Below are 27,187 nucleotides of genomic sequence, written 5' to 3'. Positions count from 1 at the left end.
CATGATGTTTTAAAGCCCTTATAGCCTTATTGCTATGCAGAAAGAGACCTATTCACAAATCCCCCCTACACTGAGCTTAAAAGGTGCTCTGCTTCTTCCATGGCTCTGTGTGGAGATTTGACTATTTTTACTAGTTCCTAAACTGAGCAGTAAAAACATGACAATGCTGAAAAAAACTAACAATGCATAAATAACCACACAAGACACACAACTTGCTCAAACATTAAAAAGAAAATTAATGTGCAAAAGCACATGCACAGATGTAGAAAACTGTAAACATTTTATCAAAACCGAATTACTTTACTGACTGAACTAGGTAACAACAGTTGCACTTGAAAGCAGGAGACATATCATGGAAGGTATTACTAGCCAGAGTTAAAAACCAGAATCTGACAATGTTAACAAATCCAAGACATGAGACACATATTGTAGTACTGACACTGAGTAAGGTCAAACAAGTGTGCACTGTTTTGAAGCCAGAACAAAATATGTAAAATTGAGGTCAGGGACAGAATAAGGTTCATATGAAATTTTTAAACATACTGCAATAAATTCACTATATTTTTTTCTTTTTAGGTTGATTCTACAAATTTGGACAACTAGGAGCTGCACAGCATTGACCCCGTATACCTAATTACACCACAGCTGTATCTATCAGATGTCAGTGTGTAGCCTAATGAGCTGTCACCTAAGCCCTTGCAATAAAGATTAAAATTATGTTCAGAAATGAAAGAAATTAACTGTGGTAAAGAACTACAAAAATAATGTTATTTTACCCATTTGTTTCACTTTGGCAAATGTGTCGACTTTCCATTGCTCACTTCTTTTAAAAATTTGGATTGTAATTAAACTACGGTTATTTTGCTGTTCTTTGACTTTGAATTTTTGACCTTTTTGCATTGTTTCATCTTTTTTTGATCTTTGTCAATTTCCATTGCTCGGCCCTCTTTCTCATTTTAGCGTGTTTGTTAGCTTTTTATATTGCTTGGTCTTTTCCTCATTATAGTATTTTATGTTGTTTGGCCTTTTTATTCCTCACTTATAGTATTTTTTTTCATTGTGACTTTTGTAGAGCTTGGCCATGTTGATACATTTATGGTATTTTTGCAATTTTACCTTCAGGTTTTTCCAGTCTTTTGCCTTTATTGCACTTTGACCTATTTGCTTAATTATTCTGGATGGACTTTAATTATCACTTTAAGTCATTTGTTAATAATCCAATTAAGCCTTAATCAAGTATTTTTTGTGTTTATGATCTTCCTTTCGGCTCTTAAGCCTTAATAATACCATTCAGCTTCTTTCCACACCCGCATGAGTTTTTCTCTGGGTGTTCTGTTTTTTTACATCCCCAAAGATGTGCACATTAGGTTAATGGGTTCAAATTGGAGGGTGAATGTGTCTGTGTGTGGGCCATTCAACAGACTGGTGCTGTATCCAGTGTTGATTTCTGCCTTGTCTTCAATGCTGCCAGGATAGGATCTGGCACCACTGTGCCGCAAAATGGGCTCAAGCGATTTTGAGATTATTATGTTCAATTTCAATAAAATCAGAAGAGCTAAAAATCTTACCCTAGATATAGTGCAGGAAAATGGATGATAGAGTCACATGTCCAAAGCCAAATTCACCGTGCCTTGAGAAGCCCATTCAGACTCTATCAGCATGATACCTTGGCATTCTTGATCAATGGAACAATATAATCTCACCAAGCAATATGCAAAATTAAAATAAATGACACAAAGCAAAAAAATGGACAATAATATGCTTGGCTAGCTGTGACACCTAATAATACCTCATTACAAAGCACGTTGGAATGGCTCATACTTTTTAACCTTTCTAACCCTAGCAACCATCAGCCAGATATAGTTTTCATCCATCCTTGGAACTAACCGTAATAGAAAATGCATTTTGCTTGACTTCTATTTTTGTATATTGTTTGTTAACTTTCCAACCACTCATTTACAGTAAATGCATTAAAATCTGGCAAATTTTGTAATATTTCTTTAGACGCACCTCTCTAATTTGTATATCCCTTTAGTGTGGCAGCTTTAATTTTATAATGTAACGTTCCACCTTGAGCTCATAATGTATTCCTAACTTTTATACTTGCTCAATTTCAGTCTTTGCTTGAAGTTCAAACTCAAAGAGAAAAGACAAATTAAGTGCATCAATCTGGGAAAAAAAATGGTGTCCTACAATAAGCCATTAGTATAAAGGCTTATGATGTATGTGCATATTCCCTCAAATCTGAATAAGCTGCAAATTAGAAATTTTAATGGGAAATGCCCCAGTTATTTTCATGGCAAGTGCATCTCATCATGGATACCATTGGAAATTAGCTGCTAAGAGCACATTCTCTGGATGCATTTTTAGAAATAACGCTTCAAGAGGATTAAATAATAATAATAATAATAATAATAATAAGAGGCAAAGACTATCCTAGGAATTGCACATAACCAAGAGATCTGCTACACCTATGACCTGTAAAAACTGTCATCTATAAAAAGTCATAAATAAAGCTTTTTGCTCCCTTATTTCACAGCTGTTCTCTAAAACTATCATTGTGTCTTTTTTCAAAAGAGGCCCCCATCAGAGGATTTAAGCAGATTCACGAAAATTCTGTTCCACAAGAATGAGCTGAAAGCACTTTTGTAGCCCTAGGATGAGGAAGTGGCTTTCCTTTTTGTGTCACTTTTGTAAGATCATATATATATATAGTCTTTTTTGTGCTTATTAAATTTTTATGCTTCACAACAATGCAAACTCGATTTCTCTATTGTTTCAATTTTTAAGTCATGGCCAGTACGCCTCAGTGACACTCAATGAAGCCTGGCCTTGGAAATTTTTCCAACAAAGAAGAGCTATACTAAAAGCAGGGTCAAGCATTACTTGAGGATCACGATGATGACCAGCTGGGGGCCATCCTGGCTATGTAGTAGTGCAGAACCATGGAAAATAACAGAAAAATTGCAGCTTCAGTTTGGCAATGCCCTTAATATACAGGCAGAAATGCCAATATATGAAGAATTGAGGTGTTAATGCAATGTACAAATTACTCACAAATAATTTTAGTTGCTACAGTGTAAGAATGAAGACCTATGGCCAGTGTTCCAGACAGTTCCTACAAAGACAATGAAATACACATGGAAATAATGTTAATAAATGTACAACTAATTTGTAACTCTTTGCACAATGTTCAGCGTGTACATCCCAATCCAACCCTCAGCATTCTTCAGCCGAAAACTCAGTTTGAGAATGGTTAGTTATATTATAATGCTATTATGTCATATTTGTATCCAAAGTTTAATTTTCTTCTTTGGGCCTTCTTATTTTATTATAACTGTTGTGGGAAACAGGCCGGACACAGACAGGTAGACATCGTTGATTTCAACCCACACACGTTTATTTACACGATAGTTACAAAAGTGAAACACACACAACCCACTTCACCCCAAAGTCCAGGCCTTCTTCCTCAAATGCCTTTTCAGGTCCGCCTCCACTCCTCTCCTCCGAGCTCTGTCCTGCTACACTCCCAACTCCAGCCATCGAATGGAGGGAGGGGGCCCCTTTTATAATCACCCGGGTGTCTCCCGATGAGCTTCTGCTGCCCCTTCCTGGTGTGGCGGAAGTACCGGCTGCGCACCCAGAGGCACTATGGGTGTCCCTGGTCGTCTTACCCCCAGCATTTCTGGGTGTGGCAGAAGTGCTGAGGACCAGGGCTCTCCAGACATTGGGGAGCCCCCTGGCGGTGACCACGGGCCCCTATAGGGTTGAGCTTCCAAGCTCTGTTCCTGTGGTCCCAAAGCAACCAGGGTGGTCGCCCCCTCGTGGTCTGGAGGAGGCGCAAGCCCTCCTCCGGTTCTCCCGAGCGTCCTGGCTGGGTACCACCCCAGCTGCTTGCCACACTGTCAAATAATGTTTTATTTGTTTTCTGAAATGAAAACTTAAAACTTTTTCCAAAGATGAAGCATGTCAGCAGGGTAACATATAGTAAAGTCATTTGGACAATGACACAATAATTTTGGCTCTATAAACCACCACATCCATTCATCCATTTTCCAACCTGCTGAATCCGAACACAGGGTCACGGGGGTCTGCTGGAGCCAATCCCAGCCAACACAGGGCACAAGGCAGGAACCAATCCCAGGCAGGGTGCCAACCCACCGCAGAAACCACCACAATGGATTTGAAATTAAGCAATTATTATGTAAATTAAGTGTAGACTTTCAGCTTTAATTTAAGGGGTTTACCAAAAATACCATATGAGCTGTTTAGGAATGACAGCCATTATTTGCATAGCCCCCCATTTCCAGGGGCTCAAGAGTATTTGGACAATTGACTGACAAGCTCATTCCATAGCCAGGTATGAGCAGGTCCCTCATTATATTACTAATTTTTAAGCAGGTAAAAGGTCTGGCAATGATCCCATGTGGAATTTGCTTTTGGAAGCTGTCACTGTGAACTTTCAATATGAGGTCCAAAGAGCTGTCCATGCAAGTAAAAACATGATTATTGAATATACAAAAATAGATGTACTGTGACAACTACAGCACTGAATGCTTCAAACAACAGAGACATTTAATAACTATTGTGACAGAGAAACCTCTGCTTCCTGGTTTGGATGAGTTCAGATCAGTGAAGCAAGAGATGCAATCACTGCTAATTTTTCCAGGAGCTATATCTGATACAAGGCATTATAACTGATGGTTTTTGTGAAACCCTAGGCTTCAAAGGAACACAGTTTAAGAAACACACTATATTATGCTATTCATGTTAAGAGGGTAGAAATCTTCATATTTAAAATGAACACATTAATGATGTTAATGTGACATTAGTTATCATTAAATTACTTTGTTCCTCAGAATATTCATGTTACACTTTAATAGTCTTTTGGACTTTTAATGTATACAAAAGAGCCAAATTATCCACAAATCGTTCGAGGCTGCAGAGCAATACCAGGATCAGCTAGCCTAATGTATCTGGAGTAAATAGAAAGTTCCACTGGCCTCAAAGTTATGCAGAGGTAGGGCTGATAGTGAACCTGTTTTGTGCGTTAAAGCCACCTCATGGCCAGGAGTCCTTTCAGGACAGAAATAGGAAGAGAGCAAGTGAATACTCAAGTAGGTGAGAGGCCAGGGATTGCAGAGCAAGAAAGAGAGAAAGACAGAGATGAGAGGTGAGAAGGAGAGTGTTACGATGTGGTATTGTTATAGGTAAGTAGCCAAGGCACCCCAACACATAAACAAGGGTTCAACAGCTGTTTAGCCAGGTTTAGAGGTGATGTAGGTTTGTTGTTTTATGGTTTCTTTATATGTGGAGTCATTCCTGTGATTTGCGTTGAAAGCATTCTTGTTAACGAAGGTACAATTTTGTGAACCTTTTGTCACCTGTTAGTGATCCTAAGCACATGATTTAATTATTTTTTCATCTCATATGATTTAATACGTATAGTTTATTGACAGTAGACAAATGAAGCAGGTGAGTGAGATTTATCTATGCAGATTTTTATGGTTCCTTAAACAGTAAAAGATTTCATTTACAGATGATAGTACATGCACTAGGAGATGTGTGTATTTATAAGCCTAAATAGTATGTCATGCTTGGTTGAAGTACCACCTGTACCAAGTCTTAATACTAGCTGGGTAGTCTAGATTAAAATGTTTTTAAAAAATAACCTTGGTTATCTTACAAAATTGTAAGATAATACAGTACTATTATCTGTATTAGAAGCATCAGGCCACCCAAGAAAATAACATTTTAAAGCTATTTACCTGAGCATAAACTGTTTATTTACTCATAAAACCACTATATATTATTAGAGTAAACAAAAAATTGATACAATAAAAAGAATGCAACACTGAAGCAATTTATACTGCTGTATATTTTTTTCAAATAGTTCTGTGAAAAATTCTTCCATGCATCTTACAAGAAGTACTATCTGCTATAACTCTTCTTTTGGCTTTTTTTTGTGATCTCACATTGCTTCAGTTATGATAAGGTCAGGGTTCTGAGGTTTTAATGTAATGTTCCTTCTGCAAACTCTCATTCCAAGTAGGTCTTAATTGTGTTTGCAGTGTGTTTAGGTTTGTTACTGTGCTTTTCCCAAAGGTTCAGCCTAATAAGCATAATAATAAAAAAAATGTCTTCCCATGCAGCTCACTGCTTCATGACCCTGTATTTTGTCAGACATTAACTTCCATTCTAAAACAGTTTATTAAAATCAAGTATGCCTCTGTGGAGGAACCTGCTTTTGTTTGGTTGGCAACCAATGGGCAATTTGCGATTTTTCCATTAATTATGCCTTCGTTCTTTTTGTCCTGTAGACAAAAGTCTTCAGACTTGGAGACTAGTCTCGTTGCTCTTGAGGGTGCCCAACCTCAGACATAACTAAACTCAATTCTTTTGCAGAGGGTAGAATTTGCAGGTTACTGCATGTGGGGCAGGTACCATGTTGCTGGAGCTATGCCTCCTAGGTTGCTGGCTCATCGCAGCGCATATTCATTCAGGCAAGGTAAATTTAAAGTGTTGGTCAACATTACTTAAATGTGACATGGAAAACTACAGCACTTAGTGAAAAGCATACATAAAAACATGGGGAATATGCATACTTTATGCAAATAGTAACTAGTTTATGATTGGAGTCCAGGCTCTGTGGCGCTGAGAAAATGTGCTAAACAAAATACCATCAGCCCTAGCTAGTACATTCAATTTTTGACAAGAGTAAATTATATAATGAGGTCTCCAGCCCACTTCAAAAACTGACAGGAAAAAAGGTGGCTAACTAAACAAGCATGTAAATTAAATACATAAATTCGCCCCAGAAAACGACTTTGATTAAGGTAAAAGCAGCCTGTATTGAAGGGATTAGTTCCAGTTCCTGGATCCAGTTGGATAAAGGCCCTGTATTTGGTGACCTTTTGTAAGGCTACTTTGTAGAGTAGAGTGTGTTTGACTAATATACACAGAATGTTTGTTTATACAATTGCAAAACCTATATCAAATGCTATCAAATCATAAAAGATACCTTCACATTACAGTGATCCCTCCTTGATCACGGGGGTTACGTTCCAGAACCATCCACGAAAGGTGAAAATCCGCAAATTAAAAACCATATGTTTATATGGTTATTTTTATATTGCCACGGTTGGGTCACAGATTTGCACAGAAACACAGGAGGTTGTAGAGACAGGAACTTTATTCAAACACTGCAAACAAACATTTGTCTCTTTTTCAAAAGTTTAAACATGCTCCATGACAAGACAGAGATGACAGTTTCGTCTCACAATTAAAAGAATGCAAACATATCTTCCTCTTCAAAGGAGTGCGCGTCAGGAGCAGAGAATGTCAGAGAGAGAGAGAAAAGCAACAATCAAAAATCAATAGGTGCTGTTCATGCTTTTAAGTATGAATGTCAGAGCAAGAGAGAGAGAAAAGCAAACAATCTAAAACCGATAGGTGCTGTTCGGCTTTTAAGTATGTGAAGCACCGTGCGGGAAGCATATTGCGTGACAAAGCAGCCGCAAGTAAGCCCAGCAAGGAAGGGAGCAATGTGAAGGTAGTCTTTCAGCGTTTTTTAGACCAACGTCCATATCTTCTAGGGTTGTGAACAGCCCCCCTGCTCATAATATATTTGAGGAGTTTTATTTAACATGTAATACGTGCTCTGATTGGGTAGCTTCTCAGCCATCCGCCAATAGCGTCCCTTGTATGAAATCTAACAGGGCAAACCAACTGAGGAAGCATGTACCAGAAATTAAAAGACCCATTGTCCACAGAAACTCATGAATCAGCGAAAAATCCGCGATATATATTTAAATATGCTTACATATAAAATCCGCGATAGAGTGAAGCCGTGAAAGTCGTAGCGTGATATAGCGAGGGATTAATGTATACATTGATCATCATGTGCCATGATGACCTTTCATGTGATCTTCTATACGTTCTTATGCACCTAGGAACAAAGTTATTTTGTGTGACCAGTGAGAATTAAAATGACCTTTTTTGACCCAAATTTGTAAGAAAGACCACAATTGAAAAAACAGTAACAAGTAAAACTTGTAAACTGTTTACTCATGTATTCACTTAATGTGATTGTTGTTTTACACTGGTAATTTGTGGTCATGCTGGGGTGTGATTCTTTGCGTTCTTACTTTGCTTAATTGAGATAATGCTACTGCACCCCATTATCAGGATATATACCAACATTCGAAAGGAATATTTTACCTGAACTACAAACATTTCTGCTACAATCCGACCTAGACCAATAATACCAATAGCATTTGATCCAAATCAGTATTTGTTGTGTAAATGCAGCTAAACACCATTTTTCTTGAACGTCTGTCTGTCTATAGTTGACTGTCTACATATACTGTACATCAAAAGGGCATAGCAGTTTGATCATTATGCTACTTTGCATCATGAATATGCTATTAAGAATGTTATTATCCTCTTGATTGCTTAATATAACAGGTAAAATTTTTATAAACTTTAAACTATAACACTGAAACATTTGTCACTGATAGACTGTTATCTACTTTGTGTTCAAAATTGCAGGGACAGGGGCTGCCCTCTGAACTTGTATTAAGTTTAAAACTGGGTACATGGATAACATATTTAGATAATCCTCCACCTTTTTAAAAGCATTGAAAATGACAGTGGTTCTGGAAAGCAATGACTTCAGGGGCTTAGAAAATATAAGCAAGTTCTATCTACTGTTATCTGGAGGCCTGTCAGAATAGGAGAATTGGGTATAAAATATTTGATCTTAATTAGCTAATTACTTACTATTACTTACTTATCTGATTAGCCAGTAATTTACTAATTATAAAGTACTTTAATGAAGTCAATTAAAAATGTATACTTGAATGAGAAGAAAACACGCACTTATTTAAGGACTGGACAATTTATTGTGCAACTTGTTTATCCATTTCATGGTTACACAAAGCTGGTATCTATCCTGGCAGTGTCAGTTGCAACGTGAGAACCAAACAGAAAAAGGGTGGCAGGCCATCATTAGCCATGCATCTGCACACATCTTCACTCAATCAACCTTGGCCAATGTAGATTTGCCAAGTAACACAACAAGCAAGTGTTTAGCATAAAGAAAGAAAATCAGGATTACTGGATTACCCACAAAGACATATTAAGATCATTAAAACTCAACTCAGAAAGCACCCAAGTTATGATTCAATCCCTGGAGGCTGGAACTGTGAGGTAGTAGCATCAGTTGTGCCAATATCCTGCCTTGGTACCATTAAAATAACAAGGAGAAATAATGACAAAATGTATCTTCTTAAAACAGCTTGAAAATAGCTCTTTTTCGCATGAGAAGCAACAAACTGACAATAAATCATTCATTTATTTATTACTTGTGCTTTCATGTTATTAAAAATCAATGTTTCTATTTTCCATTATGTGAGTTGAGTGAGAGAGGAGCCCAAAGCAGAACATGCATTTTGCATTACTGCACATGCAAACTTAAACCAACTCAATTATTTAAGAATTAAATAAAAAAATGAAGGTTAGTGCTTGCTGAAAGAAAGATCTGACACTTTATTATTTCATTTCCAGAACTCACTTATTCCAATACACTGCCGATGCACTGCACAGCACACATGCACTCACACTTATAAAAATACCCATGAAAGGCTAATTTAACTCTCCATAATTTATTGTGAGACTGCAGTTTAACAGGATAATAGCAAAAATGGCAGTGTTGACATGGCTTACTAGCTAGGGTGAAAGAACAGTGTATTTTAGTGGATATAAATTGGGATTGTGAATATTATATTATACTGTATTACAGCCTGGAAGATTGTACATCTGCAATTTAAAATGGCTAGGAGTGCATCAGAAACAATTTACCAGGGAACAAGTTAAAGGGTTCCCCTTCCATTAGCCGAAATAGCAAATCATTATGGAATCAAACTGGAGCATCACTCCTAAAAAAAAATCTCACGCTTCATAAAAAAATATAAGGTTCATTAAGTAAATTATTAAATACATTGACTAATATTATGGAGTTAATAATGTCGTATGTACGTAAGATGAATGAAGCATCTGAATGTCATAATTCACTAGTGTTGACCATAAGACCCTGAAGGGAGATGGAGGATCCCTGGCAACAGTAGACGACTGTTGAGTGGCCACTGAAGAGATGGCCTCCCCTTGTTAAAAATTGTTTTTGAAGTGGTCAGCTAACTCGGTCCTGATAAAAAGCTATTTCTCTTTTGGCAAGCAGGTATACAATCCTCCAAAAAGATTAAAGCAAACTGTTAACTTCTGAACACAATCTACACTAATCAGTCTTTCCATTATAAGACATCTTTTACAGTAAGCACCATCACATACTACTTTACAAGTCAAGACATGAGAATACAGCAAAATGAAACAGGGATTCAACTTGGTTTTGGCAGTCCAAAAGATTATTTCTGCTTCCTTAAGAAGTGTTTAATTGCCCACGACATTTAGTTTCTCACAAGCTACCATTTAATTAGTTTTATGTAGAGTATATTTTAGAGTAGGGTTTATTTTAGAGTAGATCAGAACCTCTTTAAATATCATTACCATATATACTCACATATAAGTCTGGTCTTGAAACCCGAAAAATCATTCATAAAATCAGACCCCGACTTGTATGCCTGCTCAAAAATGCGACACTTAATTTTTTTTTTTAACATCTTCTTGCTTCCTCCAATGTCGTATCAGTTTCTCAGACATATCAAATTTTGTTGCCGCAGCACAGTTACCAATTTCTTTTGCTACTTCAACGACATTTAATTTAAAACCAGTTTAATATTTTCTTCTGATCGAACGCTCCATCGTAGATATGGGATGCTCTTCCGATAAAGGTGTACGAGGGTGTGAGATACAAAAAACACAAATCAGTGCAAACGTTGCTTCAGAATAGTGCGGGTATTACTGTGTGGTCACATAGGCACAATAGAGAGAGAGAGAGAGAGGTTAGGAGCACACGCTGATACAGTGCATTGCCGCACCCACATAGAAAAAAGGCAGTGTGCTCCGTGGTTTCCCTCTCGGGTGGGAGTTGGCATATCATAATCCCTTGTACCAATAGCGTGAGTTTTCCACACTCGACTTTTACGAGCGATATTATAAAATACCAGAAATTATACAGTAAAATCAAGTCCAAGCTTATCCGCAGAAGAACTTATCTGCGAGTATATACGGTATTTGCAAAAACAACTGTTCATTACTTAATGTGAAAAGGAACGTTCTTAGAACATTTTCTACAGTGTATAGGATGTAACTTAATTGTAATGTGACTTTATCAACTATAAAAGGAATTTTTTGCAACTCAAACAAATAATTACAGCTCTGAAGTTAATGAATGTTTAAGTCTAGGTAATTTCTTTACCCCACTGCAGATGTACCGGGTCATTAGAACATGTCTGATCAGGCTCACAAGAGGAAAAGTTGAGCACTTGCATGCTCTAGCCTGCCAAAACACATCACTTGATTTTCTCCAACAATTTTACCCAGAAGTATAAAATATTTAAACTACAAAAAGTCTACTGACTAGCAATGTGTTTTTTTTTCTAGTTTAGACTTGTGCTGCTGACTTTTAGATGTAAAGTATCATTGAATTTCACTCTTTAACTGGGTGTACTACAATTCCTTGTTTTTTATTTTTAGCTCTCTTTAAGATTTTCTCCACAAACCGACTTTGTCAGTGCATTCAGTTTTTTACCCTTGCATGTACAGGTATGTCAATAAATAACTGACAACAGATACACGAAAATAATTGGGGAACAATTTTGAACTAATTTTTTGTTGACTTCAATTTTTAAGCTTATTTACACTAAAATAGGTATGCTGATTCTGAAAGTGCAGTTAGTTTTCTTCTATCACGTCAGGTTTTTTCTCTACCGCTTATATTAGTGGGATTACTGTAGCGTGGATTTGTATAGGCTATTCATTTACACGCAAGACAGTGTGGTCAGAGGTTGTGCGCTGTTCTACATAGTGAATAAGCAAAATCTATTTTTCTACTTACACACGTATTTCCTTTCTTTCAGATCATGACTGGCTCTGCTTTTTCTCGTCGTAAGTGCCTAAACAGCCCTGATTCATTTTGTTATATCTGTGGCAGTTTCACCATTCCCAGTCAAAGGGCGAACATCAGCACATTTGTAGAGCAAGCCTATTTGGCATATTTCAAAGTTAAAAGATAAGCCTTGGGCCCCTCATAAGGTGTGCAAACAGTGTGTTGAGGGTTTACGGATGTGGACAAAGGGAACACGTGATAAGATGCTATTTGGTATACCTATGGTTTGGCAAAAGCCAGGAGATCATTTCAGTGAATGTTACTTTTGTATAGTGAAAACTTCACAGAGTATCCTAGTCTACCATCGGCTATACGCCCAGTGGCTCATTCAGATGAAATCCCAGTGCTGGTTTTCATTACACTACCCTCTCTTGAAGAACATGATTATGGTGATGAACTAGGTGACAACAATGATGAAAAGTTTGAAATTGAAGAGGACTCTGTTCGTAAGGGATTTGATCAGCATGAGTTGAGTGATTTGGCTCGTGATTTGGGACTATTGAAGAAAGGCTTCAGAACTCCTAGCATCAAGACTGTGTGAGAAAAACTTACTTGAACAAGGAACAAAGGTATCATACTTTCGAACCAGAGAAATTACATTTCTGCAGTACTTTAGAACTGACAGTGGCTTTGTGTATTGCCATAACATACCTGGTTTAATGGAAGAATTAGGAATTCCAATCTATAACTCAACTGAATGGCGACTCTGCGGTGGGTTGGCACCCTGCCCTGGATTGCTTCCTGCCTTGTGCCCTGTGTTGGCTGGGATTGGCTCCGGCAGACCCCCGTGACCCTGTGTTCGGATTCAGCGGGTTGGGAAATGGATGGATGGATGGATGAATGGCGACTATTCATTGATATCTCAAAGCAGAGCTTAAAGTATGTCCTCCTTCACAATGGCAATTATATTTGCGTCAGTCCTAATTGGCCATTCAGTTTCTCTTTGTGAAGAATATGCAGACATAAAGAGTCACTGAGTTGCAATATCACCAACACAACTGGGTCATCTGTGTTGACCTTAAAATGGTATGCTTCCTTCTTGGTCAGCAACGAGGATACACCAAGTATCCCTGTTATCTGTGCATGTGGGACAGCAGAGCTCATGAGAGGCATTGGGTGGAAAGGAATTGGCCTCCAAGATCTGCCCTAAAACCAGGTGATCCAAACATTCTACATGAGCCACTTGTTGATAGAAAGAATATTATATTCCCGCCTCTGCACATGAAACTGGGTCTGATGAAGCAGTTCGTTAAAGCTTTGCCAACTGAAGGAGACTGTTTCAAGTACCTCATTTGGCATTTCCTAGCCTGTCATTTGAAAAAATAAAGGCCGGTGTGTTTGATGGTCCACAGATTCGGCAGCTCATCAAAGATGAACATTTCATCAGGACAATGTCAGAAGTCGAAAAGAATGCTTGGTTATCATTCAAAGCCATTGTCAAGAACTTTCTTGGAATCACACGAGCAAGTAATTACACAGAAATTGTCCAGAAACTCTTGGAGAGGTACAAAATGCTTCGTTGCAATATGAGCATCAATGTGCATTTTCTGCATAGCAATCTTTCTAACTTCCCGGAAAACCTTGGTGCAGTCAGTGATGAGCAAGGTGAACGATTCCACCAAGATTTGAAGTTCATGGAAGGACGGTATCAGGGTAGATGGGATGTACAAATGATGGCTGACTATTGTTGGAGCATCCGGCGGGATTGTCCTAACAATGAACACTCCAGAAAAAGCTATAAGCATACATTTTTACCTTAACCGCTTACACAATTAATTTTTAAATGTTTTACTGTAAAAAAAAAGTCATAGAGTAACAATAAATCCTTTGTATGAACAAAAGAAATTTAAATAAACACTACATTCAAGTTATTATTTCATTATTTTTTCATTGTATGTAAAATTTGTATGTCTTTTGACAAAAATGGAGGGTACCCTGTATCATAAAAACTGGATGTGATAGCAAAAAACTGGGGTACTTTCTGGATTCACCACCCAAAAATTAGTAAAAAAGGTGTAAGATCTAACTCAACAAAAAATGCGTTCCCCAGTGAATTGAAACAAATAGTTCACATATATGCTACTGAATGAACAAGGAAGATTAGAGCAAGGACAATTTATAGGTTACTAATAGTGATTCTATTACATGATAATTAAACATCCATCCATCCATCCATTATCCAACCCGCTATATCCTAACTACAGGGTCACGGGGGTCTGCTGGAGCCAATCCCAGCCAACACAGTGCTCAAGGCAGGAATAATTAAACATGATACATTATAATTAAAAATCATTTTTTTGCGATTTAAAGCTATGCAATTTCTTCATCTTTATGCTTTGTTCAATTCTGTAAGGTCTAAAAATATTCTTTTCTGTCATACTTGTTTATATTTAGAGATGCTGATTAAAAAATGTAATTTGTAATTTATCCACTCTCCACAAGCTTCCAAAACATAATTCGTAATTTTTTTCAAACAATGCTTTTTTTTATCACTAAGTACTACATGTTGAGTCTATGATGATTTGGGAATGTCGCAATCAACCATTTCTTAAATTCGGCACCAGAATCTGAATGCCCTTACAAAGCATTAGGTAATACGCAGATGTATATATTTCCTCACCACTTAACGTGAGGTAAATTTAAAGCAAGCCTGCATTCAGACAAGTTGCTGGTTTTCCTGGAATTGTTAGTGTGATTGACAGCACGCACATAAAGATCATTGCTCCAGGAGTTGATAAGCAAACATATGAGAATTGCAAGCATTATCACAATATCAACACACAGGTGGTTATGGATGCACACTGAATTGCTGTAGCCAGCATATTACCCTGAACAGGCAGAGCTGTGTGGGAGATTAAAAGCGAAATGTCACACAGGTAACATTGAGCTTTACTTTCCATGAACCCCTGGAACATTTGTGTTACACTTTACAAGCCCGGTAAGATTTAAAAAGGCAGACATAGTCTCCTGGGGCTTTGGATAAATAGAACCTCACATAGAGATAAAGTAGAATCACAGAGAGAGGCAAGTCATGCAACTCTGGAAGATCAGGAACACTGGAAGAGTGAATATGACTTTAGAAAACTACAGGAACAGCCTTGGCCAGTTTTAGCAACTGTTATTTTACAAGGTGCTTCCCATGACCATAACAGCAGGAAGGTAGTTCTTCTGAAACTACAGCTTTACTCTCATTTGGCATGTGTGTCTCTGTCTTTCTGTCTTGTTGGTCATTACACAATTATCCTTAATATTGTTGCAATGTGGCAACAATTACATGAAGTTTAGCGCAATATCTTGCCATGCTATGTGCTACTTCTTTTTCTTCTTCTCCTACTACTTTGAATATTACTATTAATATCATCATCTTTGTGGCGAAGCCTTAACGTTAGTGTCAGAAAACTGAGTACCATTTTGTAGCTCAGTGTGCCTTAAAATAGTGACATAATTTATTCTCAAACACAAGTCCTACTCTTTGCTAGGAGTAGGTGTAAGATGCTTCATAACAAATTCTCATTTCCTTTTCTGGGGTTTGAAAAATTCTTATCCCAGTCAGAATTTTATTGCAATTCCTAGGAGTGATTCTGAGACGCTTTAAAATGTGGCACAGATATCTGCAAAATGATCTAAATTAATTACAACTATAAAACACAAAATGACTGATTGAATATGTATACACCCTCATTAATATGCCTCACCTAAATCATCACTGGTGCAGACAACTAGCTTTAGAAATCATATAATTAGTTAAATGGAGATCCCCTGTCTGCAGTTAAGGAGTTTCAATTGATCGGAGTACAATGACACCTGTACCTGGAAGGTCCAGCTTGTGGCGAGTAAGTATTATGGGCTAACCTACAAAATGAAGACAAAAGAAATCTTCAAGCAACTCTGCGAAAAGGTGATCACAATTTAGGGGATGAATACCAGAAAATATTCAAGTTATTGTGGAACTTAGACTTAGACTTAAGTCAGTCATGAAGAAATGTAAAGAGTATGGCACAGCTGTACATCTGCCTAGAGTAGGCTATCCACAAAAGCTGAATGATTGTGAAAGATTTAGACAAGGGAGGGATGCCACCAAGAGACTTATGATAACTCTGGAGGAGTTACAACCTACAGTGGTACAGATTGGAGAGACTACAGCAACTGCTGTCCGGATGGTCCAGTCACACTTTTATTGGAGAGTATAAAACAGAAAGCCGAATTTATAAAAATGCACATGCTATGTTAGCTTGAAGAAGGTTCTATCATCTGATGAGTCCAAAATTGAGCTTATCACCATCAAATTAAATGAAATGTTTGGCATAAGTCAAACATTGCACATTATCAAAAACGCACCATCCTGACAGTGAAGCCTGGTGGTGCTAGCATCATGCTGTGTGGATGCTTCAAAAAGGCTGGTGAGGGCAGAAGATAAAATACAGTAAAAAATACAGGAAAATCCTAAAAGAAAACCTGATGTAATCTACAAGAAATCTGCACTTTAGGAAAGGATTTGTTTCACAGCAGAATTATAATCCAAATCTTGAAGAAAATGCAATATAGGAACGGCTTCAAAACAACGTTAGTTTCCTTGAGTGGCCGAGTCAGTGTTCAGATCTCAATCCAGTTGATAGCAATTTTTCAAAGAATGGCAAAAAGTGCAGTGTTAAGGTGTGCAAAGCTGACAGAGTCCTATAAATTGCAAGGTGGGGCCTTCATAGATTGGACTTGTTTTACCAGGATATCCCACAGGCGCTCAACTGGATTGAGATGTGGGAAATTTGGAGACCAAACCAACACCTGGAACTCTGTCATGTTCCTCAAACCAGTACTGAATATTTTTTGCAGTGTGATAGGGTATATTATCCTGTTGAGCAAAGCCACTGCCATTACGGAATAAATACCGTTGCCATGAAAGGGTATACATGGACTGCAACAATCTTTATGTAGATGGTACGAATTAAAATAACATCCACATGAATGACAGAACCCATGGTTTCCCAGCAGAACCAGGACTGCTGCTTTATACAGACCAGTGGTCTACAGCATCGTGTGGTGTAATTGGTGGCCTATAGAAAGTAAACTGGGCATCTGATGAGACAGACAATTCCAAAAGAAGTTTATTTGGTAAGGTCTGTTGATTCAGAATGGGTCCTGGCTCTTTTAAAATTATTAGGCATCAGGAGGTATATACTTCCTTAGTATCAAGACTGTTCCTAAAACTGACCTGGGGGTCAGTTTCTGCATACAAAGTGTTTTCCCATTTAGTAGAGCACAGCTTGCAGAACTAAGCTGCAAGTGGGTCACGTAGTAAAGGAACAATTTAACAGATGGCTGATTTCTCGGCTAGGAAAAAGGAGATGCCAGATGAAAATATGTAAATTTAAATTTCATTTTAAACTTTTTTTTTCTTTTTTGCTGCTAACCAAATTCTACTTTGATGGCTTTTAGTCTTGATTTAAAACTCTAGACAGACAGTAAGTGGTTAGTGATGTTGCCTTACAAGCTCTAGGCTCCCGATTTCAAATCCTATTCAGGGAATTTTCCTAATAAAACTATTACAGGGTGGACCAGTGAATAGCATTGCTATCTCACAGATCCACCATCCTGGTCACTGTTTGTGTGATGTTTTCACATTTTCCATCATATGTCAGGAGTTTTCTTTTAGTGTCTCCAGTTTTCCTCTTGCATCTCCAAGACATGCATGTTTGGTTAAATAACAACCCTAAATTATCTCTGTGTGAGTATGCCCTGTGACGGACTACCTCCCTATCCTGATTTGGATCCTGCTTTACGCCTAATGCTGTTAAGAGAGACATGGTGCCTCCATAACCTTAAACTGAGCTGAAAATATGAATAGATGGAGGATCAATGCCTGTTGGTGCAATTGTTAGTGGTTAACTCGAGGTTGCTGATTTCAGTTCCTGGTCTGGTCAATGTCTATGTGGATTTTCCATGTTTTCCCTGTAACTCTATATGTCTTTCCTCCAAAAACTTCAATTTACACCCCACTCCTTAAAAATGTGACTCTGAATTCACCAGGTGTGAATGAATATGGTGGTGTATGTAAGTGCGCTCTGACAAAAACTGCAGGTGCAAGGCAACAAATAGCAGTACTGCATCAGTACATAACCCATGAATTATCTGTATGTTTCTTTGGATTAAACAACAGTAAAATACAGAACCAACATATAGTTCTACACATCTTTTTTTTAATGCTGGAAGTTCCCAATAGAAACAGTTGATATAGGTGCAGTACATTGAAGCAGCTGGGTTTCTAAACCCTCTAAACATGTCACTGAGACATCCTTAGCTCTACTTAGCAATGCATCATAGAAAAGGAAAAAAAAAAACAGGTTTAATCATGACAACAGAAGGAAGCTTGACGCCTGCAGGGGTAGAATTAAATAATGCAATAAAAGGACCCTCAAACAAAACAAGAAGATTATTTTGCTGCATTACAGAAGTACGAGTTAAAATCCCACCATTGAAAAGATCCTCGCAGTTTAGTGATAAGGCACCAAATTCTATTGTCCTGATGCCACCTGCCTCCCTTTCACATTTCATGCCACCCACGACAATGCTGAATGAAAGGAGATTTCTTTTGTGGCCCTGTCATGCCAAAGCTCTGCCAGGCATTTAATTCAAAAATTTACCCTCAGAATTCTGAGGAAAAAAAGCAATCCTCCTGACTAATCAGCGTATCATTTGCATTTTAATAAGCAGGTACCTTTGCACTGAGACAGCTTGCAGCATGTTATGTGTCAATGCCATACTTCTGTTTATATCCTATGAGGGTTTCAAACTTGTGGGCAAGACCTACATTATGGGAGACTTGGGCTATTCTTGCCTCCCGTGACTGAAAACAGCTTTTACTGTACATCCTTCTCGGCAGCAGATTCTAAAGCCATTTTACACAACAAGCTTGAGGAAGGACAGGAGCTTATGTTTCAGGAGGGCTGATGGTAAATCACTAGTGTGAAAGTAAGTCATGGTCTTAATGTATTTGGTGAAGCAGAGGCCCTTCCGGACTGGAAATGGCATATTGCAGTGGTTCCCAAACTCGATCCTGGGGACCCATTGTGGCTGCAGGTTTTTGTTCCAACCAGCTTCACAATCAGTGACAACACCTGATAACATTGATCTCATTTAATTAGCTTAATTGATTGATTGATTTCCTTATTCTATATTCAGAAAAGCACTGCAGAATGATTTTTACATTTATAAGCAATTTATAAATATTTCTGTTTCTGCTATTGATTTAAATGCTTAATTCTCTTTTGTTGATTTCATTATTACCTTTCTCTGTGCAGTTTTCCCCCTTCGTTGTATCTTATTGATGACAATTAAAAATGAGCAGAGCAGACACCCAGGCAAACAACACTGAATAATCAAAGGCTGCAACTACTTTAGCGTCAGAGCCACTATGCTTGGTAAATTTTAATATTATATATATATATATACAGTATATATTATATATAATATATATATTTACCAAACTTAGTTTTCTAATTTCTATTATTGTTCCCAAAACACAGAACTTGGGAAATAGCAGTTCACTTAATTAGCCCAGGAGTCCAATTAAAAACCGAAGCTGGTTGGAGCAAAAACCTGCAGTCACAGGGGGTCTCCAGGACAGAGTTTGGGAAGCACTGACATATTGAATCAAGCATCAGGCTTACTGCCTAAAGAATGAATGATGAATGAGTTTAACTAGTATCAGAGGTGCACTTAGGAAAATATTAGAGGACTAAGGGGAAAAAGAGACAATAGAGATAAAAACTTTTCTTTAAACACTGTTAAGAGAAGCTGTCCAAGTAATTTTAAGATTTGAAGTTTGATACTGATGTGCTGCTAAGATTTTGGAAACTCAAGCCCCACAAACTTAGTGGGAAGATGATTATTGCTACCAGAACAATCTTTCACTCCATTAGTACTCCTTCCTTAGTTGGATGGCTAGCAGACTCTCTTCAAACATACTAGAGGCATAACCTATCATTAAAGCGTGTATTGGACCACTATTCATCACAAAACACCTGTGTTGAAACATATGCACTGAAATAGGCTCCAGAAGATAAGCAAACTTTGAAACAAAAGAAATACGGACATCAAGTCAAAGTTGTTCTTTTAATATATGAAGTAATTGGTCTTAAAAATGGTGCTTGCAGTATGAAGAAAAAAATATTGCGTAATGTGTACTCTCTGATTTTTATCCTGCTTTTCTACTATCAAGGTTTCTGACTGCCCCCTCTCAGTGGTGGCTGGGCTCCTGTATTGATAGACTTGTGTGTTTATATTTTGAATGTTTCTTTGTGCTTTGTTTTATTATTTTCTAACTCTCTGTATCTGAGTTTTTGTTTTAAACTTCACTGGCTTTTGGATTTGCAAATTCTTAAAAAAAATATATACTTCTAGGGTTGACTCTGGTTCCCTGGAATCCTGTACTATGTCAAAAAAGATTTAGGAAAATAGATATGTTGTATAGTGAGTGACTATTTATATTTTTCAAAATATACATTTCCAGACACCTTCTAGGAATAATAACATATAAAAGCCATCCATCCATTTTCAACCCGCTGAATCCGAACACAGGGGTCACGGGGGTCTGCTGCAGCCAATCCCAGCTAACACAGGGCACAAGGCAGGAACCAATCCCGGGCAGGGTGCCAACCCACCGCAGACATGTAAAGTTATTTTTACTATACATTGTTTCCACCCATCCATTATCCAACCCGCTATATCCTAACACAGGGTCACGGGGGTCTGCTGGAGCCAATCCCAGCCAACACAGGGCGCAAGGCAGGAAGCAAACCCCGGGCAGGGTGTCAGCCCACCACAGGGCACACACACACACACACCAAGCACAATTTAGATCTAATCTAAAAAAGATACACTGCCAGTCAGTACATTTTTTTGTGAGGACAGCAAGATTCCAGATAAGTAACCTTCAGGTACGCTGTATATTCAAGCTGGCTGCTTTATAGACAAACACTGACCTTATAAAAATAATCTTATAAGAGGTAAGCTCATACTTTTGGGTATTTCTAATTTTTTGATTATAAAGATATGAAACAAAGTTTTATGTTTTATTAAGAAAATGTTTTAATTAAGACAGAAACTGTCTTCTATTGAAGATTTTTCTTGACAATGCAAACCAGAAACAATAGTGTTTTCAAAGGAGAAGAATCTTTCCATCAGACATCAAACTCACTGCACGCAATTCAGGCTGTCAAAATCTTAGAAACTATACCAGCAGAGCCACATATAAGATAAAAATCAAATCTAAACCATCTCAAAGCACTCTCATATACACATCCACATGAGAATAATTTAGCCTCAAACTCAGAGTTTTTAGAATGTGGGTATACTTGGAAAAAAAAAAACACACTACTCAGGGTGGGACATGAACCCAGTGACTGCAGGCAGCAGTGTTAACCACTTCACCACCCTGTATCATAAAGCCCTTTTCTAGATAACAAAGTGTCAAATATCAGACTACATAAGGCATTAATCTCCATTGCAGTAAAACCAGAAACACTTTAATGTTGGTGCAATCAGTATTTAGGATGACAGCAACAGTACGGTAAACAGACTAACCTTTTAACCAATGATGTCTCATATCTTGCAAAAACCTAAGTTGCTCACCCAGAATATAATGTTAGAGGTTCCAATGAGACTGCAACATTGGTGGTATAAGCAATAACATTGCAAGTGTAGATTGAAGATTGTGAATCTTCAAAGCAAAGGTGAGAGGTACTTTGAAATGAACAGAAGCTGGCTTTTTGTTAAACTGTCTTGAGGCAACCACAATCACATCAATGCTAAAAGTAAATATACTGTGACTACAGAAATAAATGGCAGCATGGAATTAATAAGATCATTTCATAAGATGGCATGGTTGTCTTTGTAAGGGAATTATACGAACAGGATTACAAAACTGGGAAATGTGAGTGCAATTGCAAAGTATTTTTTTTGCACTAGAAAGCTCTACCATTCCAAATCTACCCGAGTAGAAGCAACAGAGTACAAATTAGTCAAGATGAACAATTAGTGTGTGTTGTAGCAGTAACAAAGAGAAATAGGTTGAAAAACATTTGCCAAACGGCTGTGAAAGGTGTGTTATGGAAGAAATTGTTATTGTTGATGCGAAGGGTGATGTAAAAGCAGATAATTGTACTGGACACCAACCTGAATGAATGGGAAACACATTACTGTGATGTGAGCAGTCACAGTTAAGAAGTAATTTGCCTTGTTACACAATGTTTTGTACTTGTGTTGGGTCATCGTTGTTTTATGCTACAAATAATAAAATAAATAAATATATATTTTTAAAAGGGCTCCCAGCAGATTAATGGGCTGGAAGTCCCATCTGGGATGCCATTGTGGTAAACCAGCCCGGACACCAACAGACAGACACTGGCAGTTCCATACTACACACGTTTTATTTACAGAATTGTCCCGGACACAACACAGTGCCCCCTGCCCCAAACACCCTACTTAAGTTCGGGCCTCTTAATGGTCCTTCCTTCACCGCATCTGCTCCTCTCTCCCGAGCTTTGTCTTCTTCCTCCCGAATGGAGGAAGGCGGCCTCTTTTATATCTCACCCAGATGTGCTCCAGGTGCCCTCTGACGATCTTCCTGTGGCACTTCCTGGTGTGGCGGAAGTGCCACATGAGCACCCGGAGCACTCTGGGTGTCCTTGGTATTCCTTCCGGCAGCACTTCTGGTGTGGCGGAAGTGCTGACATCGAAGGCTCCTCAATCCTCCGGCACCCCCTTGTGGTGGCCACGGGTCTCAATAGGGTTGAGATTCCATGCTCGGTTCCCGTGGTCCCCATACAGACCAGGGCAGCTGCGCTCTCATGGCCCAGGGGAGGTATAAACTCTCTCCCGGACCTTCCAGGCGTCCCAGCTAGGCATAAGCCCCCGGCCGACTGCCACATTGTCCCTCCGTCAGCTGAGACCCGTAGGGGCCAGCAGCTCGTCCCGTGAGGGCAGATGTTCCATGGCGGGGAGCCGACACATTCCTGTCCAGGGTCCAGTCCTGTAAAACAGAATTGGAAAAGAGGGCGGAGACGTTGTCTCAATGCCATCGGCCAGCATCTTCCATTAGTTCACACAGCCAACACTCACCCCATCTGCCAGCACCCTGGCACTCACAGGCTCGGCGCCCCCCTCTGCCTTTTCTGTGCCCTTGTGCCCATAAAGCAAGATGGGAACGCTCGCATCCCCGTCTTCTCAGCTGCTTTTGGAGCTTCCCTCTGCCCCCACAGAGGGTGGCCCGTCAACGTACGTGAGTCCGAAGACTCACGTCTCCCTTTGTCGGATGAGCTGGCTTTCCTCCTCTGGTTCCTCCTTTTCCTCTGGGGCGCCCTGACGGTCTGGGTCTCCCTATGGAAGAGAAGGAGACCTTGTGCCATCTGTGCCCCTGTAGAGCGGTGTGAGACCGTCGTTGGCTCTGGGAGCAGGGCGTTTTGACACGCGGCACTCATCAGACGGTGCCTTGTCTGCGCCCCTGCTTTTCTCGCCCCCACCACACGATCAGCCCTCACGACCGCATCCACTGTAGGAGATGTGGCTACTTGATACCCAGAACCGAACGATACCAGTATCCCTTCGCACAACACTCCTTTCTTAATTACGGTACAGGTATTACTTACCTGCACCGCCGCTGCAAAATCCAACACCGCGCCGCTCCATCCACCCCTGCAGGGTCTTCAGAGGCGTGATCGCCTTCTCCTCCAGCTTCTCCACTGTCTCATGGAGGACGCATGGCCACGGACGCGGATCCAGGCAGTCCCTACCTGAAACACAACAACAGGGCCTGGCGAGACCAACCCCCCAGGGCTGACTGCCGCTGGGCATGGGACTTACCTCCTGGATCCCGTCTTTTGGAGTGGGCTTCCTCCGAGTGGCCTCTTCAGTCTCAGTGCCGACCTGGGAGTCCATGACAACGGCGTATGTCGGGGACTCCGCTGCTCTCACGCTTTTCCTGTTCTTCCTTCTCCCCATTCAGTGAACCGTTGGCAGTCCCTTGAGTCAGTCGCCTTCCCACAGTGCTGCATGCGCATGGCCTTGCCGCGGTGGGTGTGGGGCCTGTCCTGCTGTGCCGGGCTGTCCACAAAATTATTTTTAAAAACTCCCAGCAGAGTAATGGGCCGGAAGTCCCATCTGGGATGCCATTGTGGTAAACCAGCCCGGACACCAACAGACAGACACTGACAGTTCCATACTACACATATTTTATTTACAGAATTGTCCCGCACACAACACAGTGCCCCCTGCACCAAACACCCTACTTAAGACCGGGCCTCTCAATGGTCCTTCCTTCACCACCTCTGCTCCTCTTTCCTGAGCTTTGTCTTCTTCCTCCTGACTGGAGGAAGGCAGCCTCTTTTATATCCACCCGGATGTGCTCCAGGTGCCCTCTGACGATCTTCCTGTGGCACTTCCTGGTGTGGCGGAAGTGCCACATGAGCACCCGGAAAAACTCCGGGTGTCCCTGGTATTCCTTCTGGCAGAACTTCCGGGTGTGGCGGAAGTGCTGACATCCAGGGCTCCTCAATCCTACGGGCACCCCCCAGCCGACCCCCACAATATATATATTGATTTAGTAGAGTAGACCTGAGTCAATACAAGGTCTCTGTCCTAAAGCTCATAGAAATGTCTCAAAAGACATTGTTATAACTTGTTATAAATTGCATCGAGTCACGTTATTCATTTATCATCTGAAACGTCAATCTGCATAGAAATAAATATCTCTTTAAATTTCATTTAAATCATTTTGAAAATTCTTTGAAATTCACATTTCATTCAAATGGTGTTGTTATGACAATTATGTAAAATAAAGTAAATCATTGTTGTGTTTCTTACTTTGCTGACTATTCTGATCATTTCAAGGCACTAAATAATACTTTGCAAAGAACAGGAAGCAATTAGTTTACCAATTAGTTTAAACCAAAAAATGAATTTTGGGATCACAGTTCGAGTAGCGGATAGGATGTGGATATGAATTTTTGTCATGAGTTAAAAAAACCTGAGTGAATCAGCCAGGTTAAGTGCTGATGAAGATGTGAAACAACTTCTGAAGAAATTATCCCGCAGCTTTTTTATTATATTCCAAAAGTAAGGGGGGTATATACTTATTGTGAAAAAGGAATTTTTTATTCGACTTGGAAAGTATTCTTTGCTGTCAAAGAATGGAGTTAAATCTGGTGATAGAATCATCATCTGTAGGCAACCACTGGAAGAAATTCAATAAACCGAGTCTACCCCAGTTTGAGTATTGTGTTTCAGCATAGCTCAAAGTGCTGTTAACATTTAGCACAAAATAATTATGTTGGAATGAGTTGCTTGGTTAACTGACCTAAAGAACAAATGCAGGGACAAAGTGGAAATGATCATAACCTTTAGCAAGCATTGTTTTATATAACTTCAGAATCAACTCCATTAAAAATAACCTTAATATAGTAAGTCTACTAATTATTGATTTCTACTGCTCTAAAAATATCTGAATGATATACATAAAATGTAATACTTTTAAATTCTGAAAGGGCTAAAGAAAAAATTGCCATTTTGCTTAATTGAATACATTATTTCAACACAGGGGAGCATTCCTGAATAAATTTCTTTCTAGATGGGCCTTTGAGGAAAAAAAAGGAGAATCACCAGTTTAGAGAATAATCTACTATAGCAGTATCATAACAATCAAAAATGTGATACCTTTTCAGTAGACTGTGAAGTACCAAAAAAGATGGGCACGAAAGCCAGCCAGATTATACATGTTGTATACATGGTAAAACCAATAGGCTTTGCCTCGTTAAAGTTTTCTGGAACTCCACGACTCTTGACTGCATATACTGTGCATGTCACCATGAGCACAATGCTGTAGCTGAGGCAACAGATTAGTGATAAGTCAGACATGTCGCATTTGAGAATCCCACAAGCCAACTCTGGGTTTGGTGGATGCAGCTCCTCATAGTCAATGATTGTATGTGGAGGTACTACACCAAACCAGACAAACACTCCGAGGACCTGCAGGAAAAGAAAAGCCAAGACCAGTCAGTTTGGGACAGAGGTTATCACATCTTCTATATATTTGTAAAATTACATAGTTTGAAATTGAATTAAATAGAAATTTTAATTAACCACACACATTTGCCCCAGAATGCTAACTTAAACTAAACAGTACTGAATGGATGAGTTCATATCCTGGTAATGTGTGCAATCCTGTTATACCACATACAGGAATATTATTATTTGAATATAAAAACTTTGTGCACGTAGCATCTTTGAAAATTTCCGATTCTACTTTTAAACAATACCTTCTCCTTATTCATTTTCTGATTTTACTTATTCCAGAGCTTCTCCTAGCTGCAATGAGTGCAAAGCAGGAATTAACCCCATGCAGGGCACCATTTCAGTATACAGCAAAGCCATGCTTACTCATACAGGCCAATTGAAATAGTCAATTAACCTAACAGACAAGGTTTTGACCACAGTACTAAGATAAAACCTAGGAAGACATTTGGAGAACATGGAAGCTCCACACACACTATAGCAAAGCTTGCTAAGTTCTTCTGGGGGCTTGAAACAGAAGTCCTACCCTGACATTACGCTTGAACTTATTATAAAAGTTATTACATCACAAGGGATGTTACTTCAGCTTGAACTTGAATGGAAGAACCGTCGAAGTGCTGGAACATGAAAATTGGCCAGCAGTTCTGATGAGGGTCTCTACTACGTTCTGGATAATTGAGCATTAGAAAACACCTGCACAACACTGAGGTAAAGAAGACATTTGCCAAGTGTGTGCAATGAATGCCAAGTCAGCACAATCACAATCTGACCTGTACAGTACCATTATTGACCTAAGAATAACCTTTCCTTTGTATTTTGTAGAGATAGATAGATAGATAGATAGATAGATAGATAGATAGATAGATAGATAGATAGATAGATAGATAGATAGATAGATAGATAGATAGATAGATAGATAGATAGATAGATAGATAGATAGATAGAAACTTTATTAATCCCAAGGGGAAATTCACAAGAAGACAAGAAGTAAAACACTAGAAGTATTAGTAGTCAATTTTCCACATGTTAACAGGACCCTCTGGTGACAGATGGGTTAATATA

At 39.1% G+C, this 27,187-nt stretch overlaps 1 protein-coding gene across 1 annotated transcript in view; it reads right to left on the bottom strand.

The window, feature by feature from the left end:
- Positions 1 to 27,187, bottom strand: part of grm6a (glutamate receptor, metabotropic 6a) — a 279,282-nt gene that overhangs the window by 51,050 nt on the left and 201,045 nt on the right. Inside the window, 1 exon segment of the mRNA XM_028813328.2 lies at positions 25,769 to 26,080. Within this exon segment, the coding sequence (XP_028669161.1) occupies positions 25,769 to 26,080 (312 nt within the window).

The sequence above is a fragment of the Erpetoichthys calabaricus genome, chromosome 11 (genome assembly GCF_900747795.2).
Source record: "Erpetoichthys calabaricus chromosome 11, fErpCal1.3, whole genome shotgun sequence".
NCBI lineage: Eukaryota > Metazoa > Chordata > Cladistia > Polypteriformes > Polypteridae > Erpetoichthys > Erpetoichthys calabaricus.
Note: the sequence above shows the minus strand (reverse complement) of the source record. Positions and strands in the feature narration are given on the sequence as shown.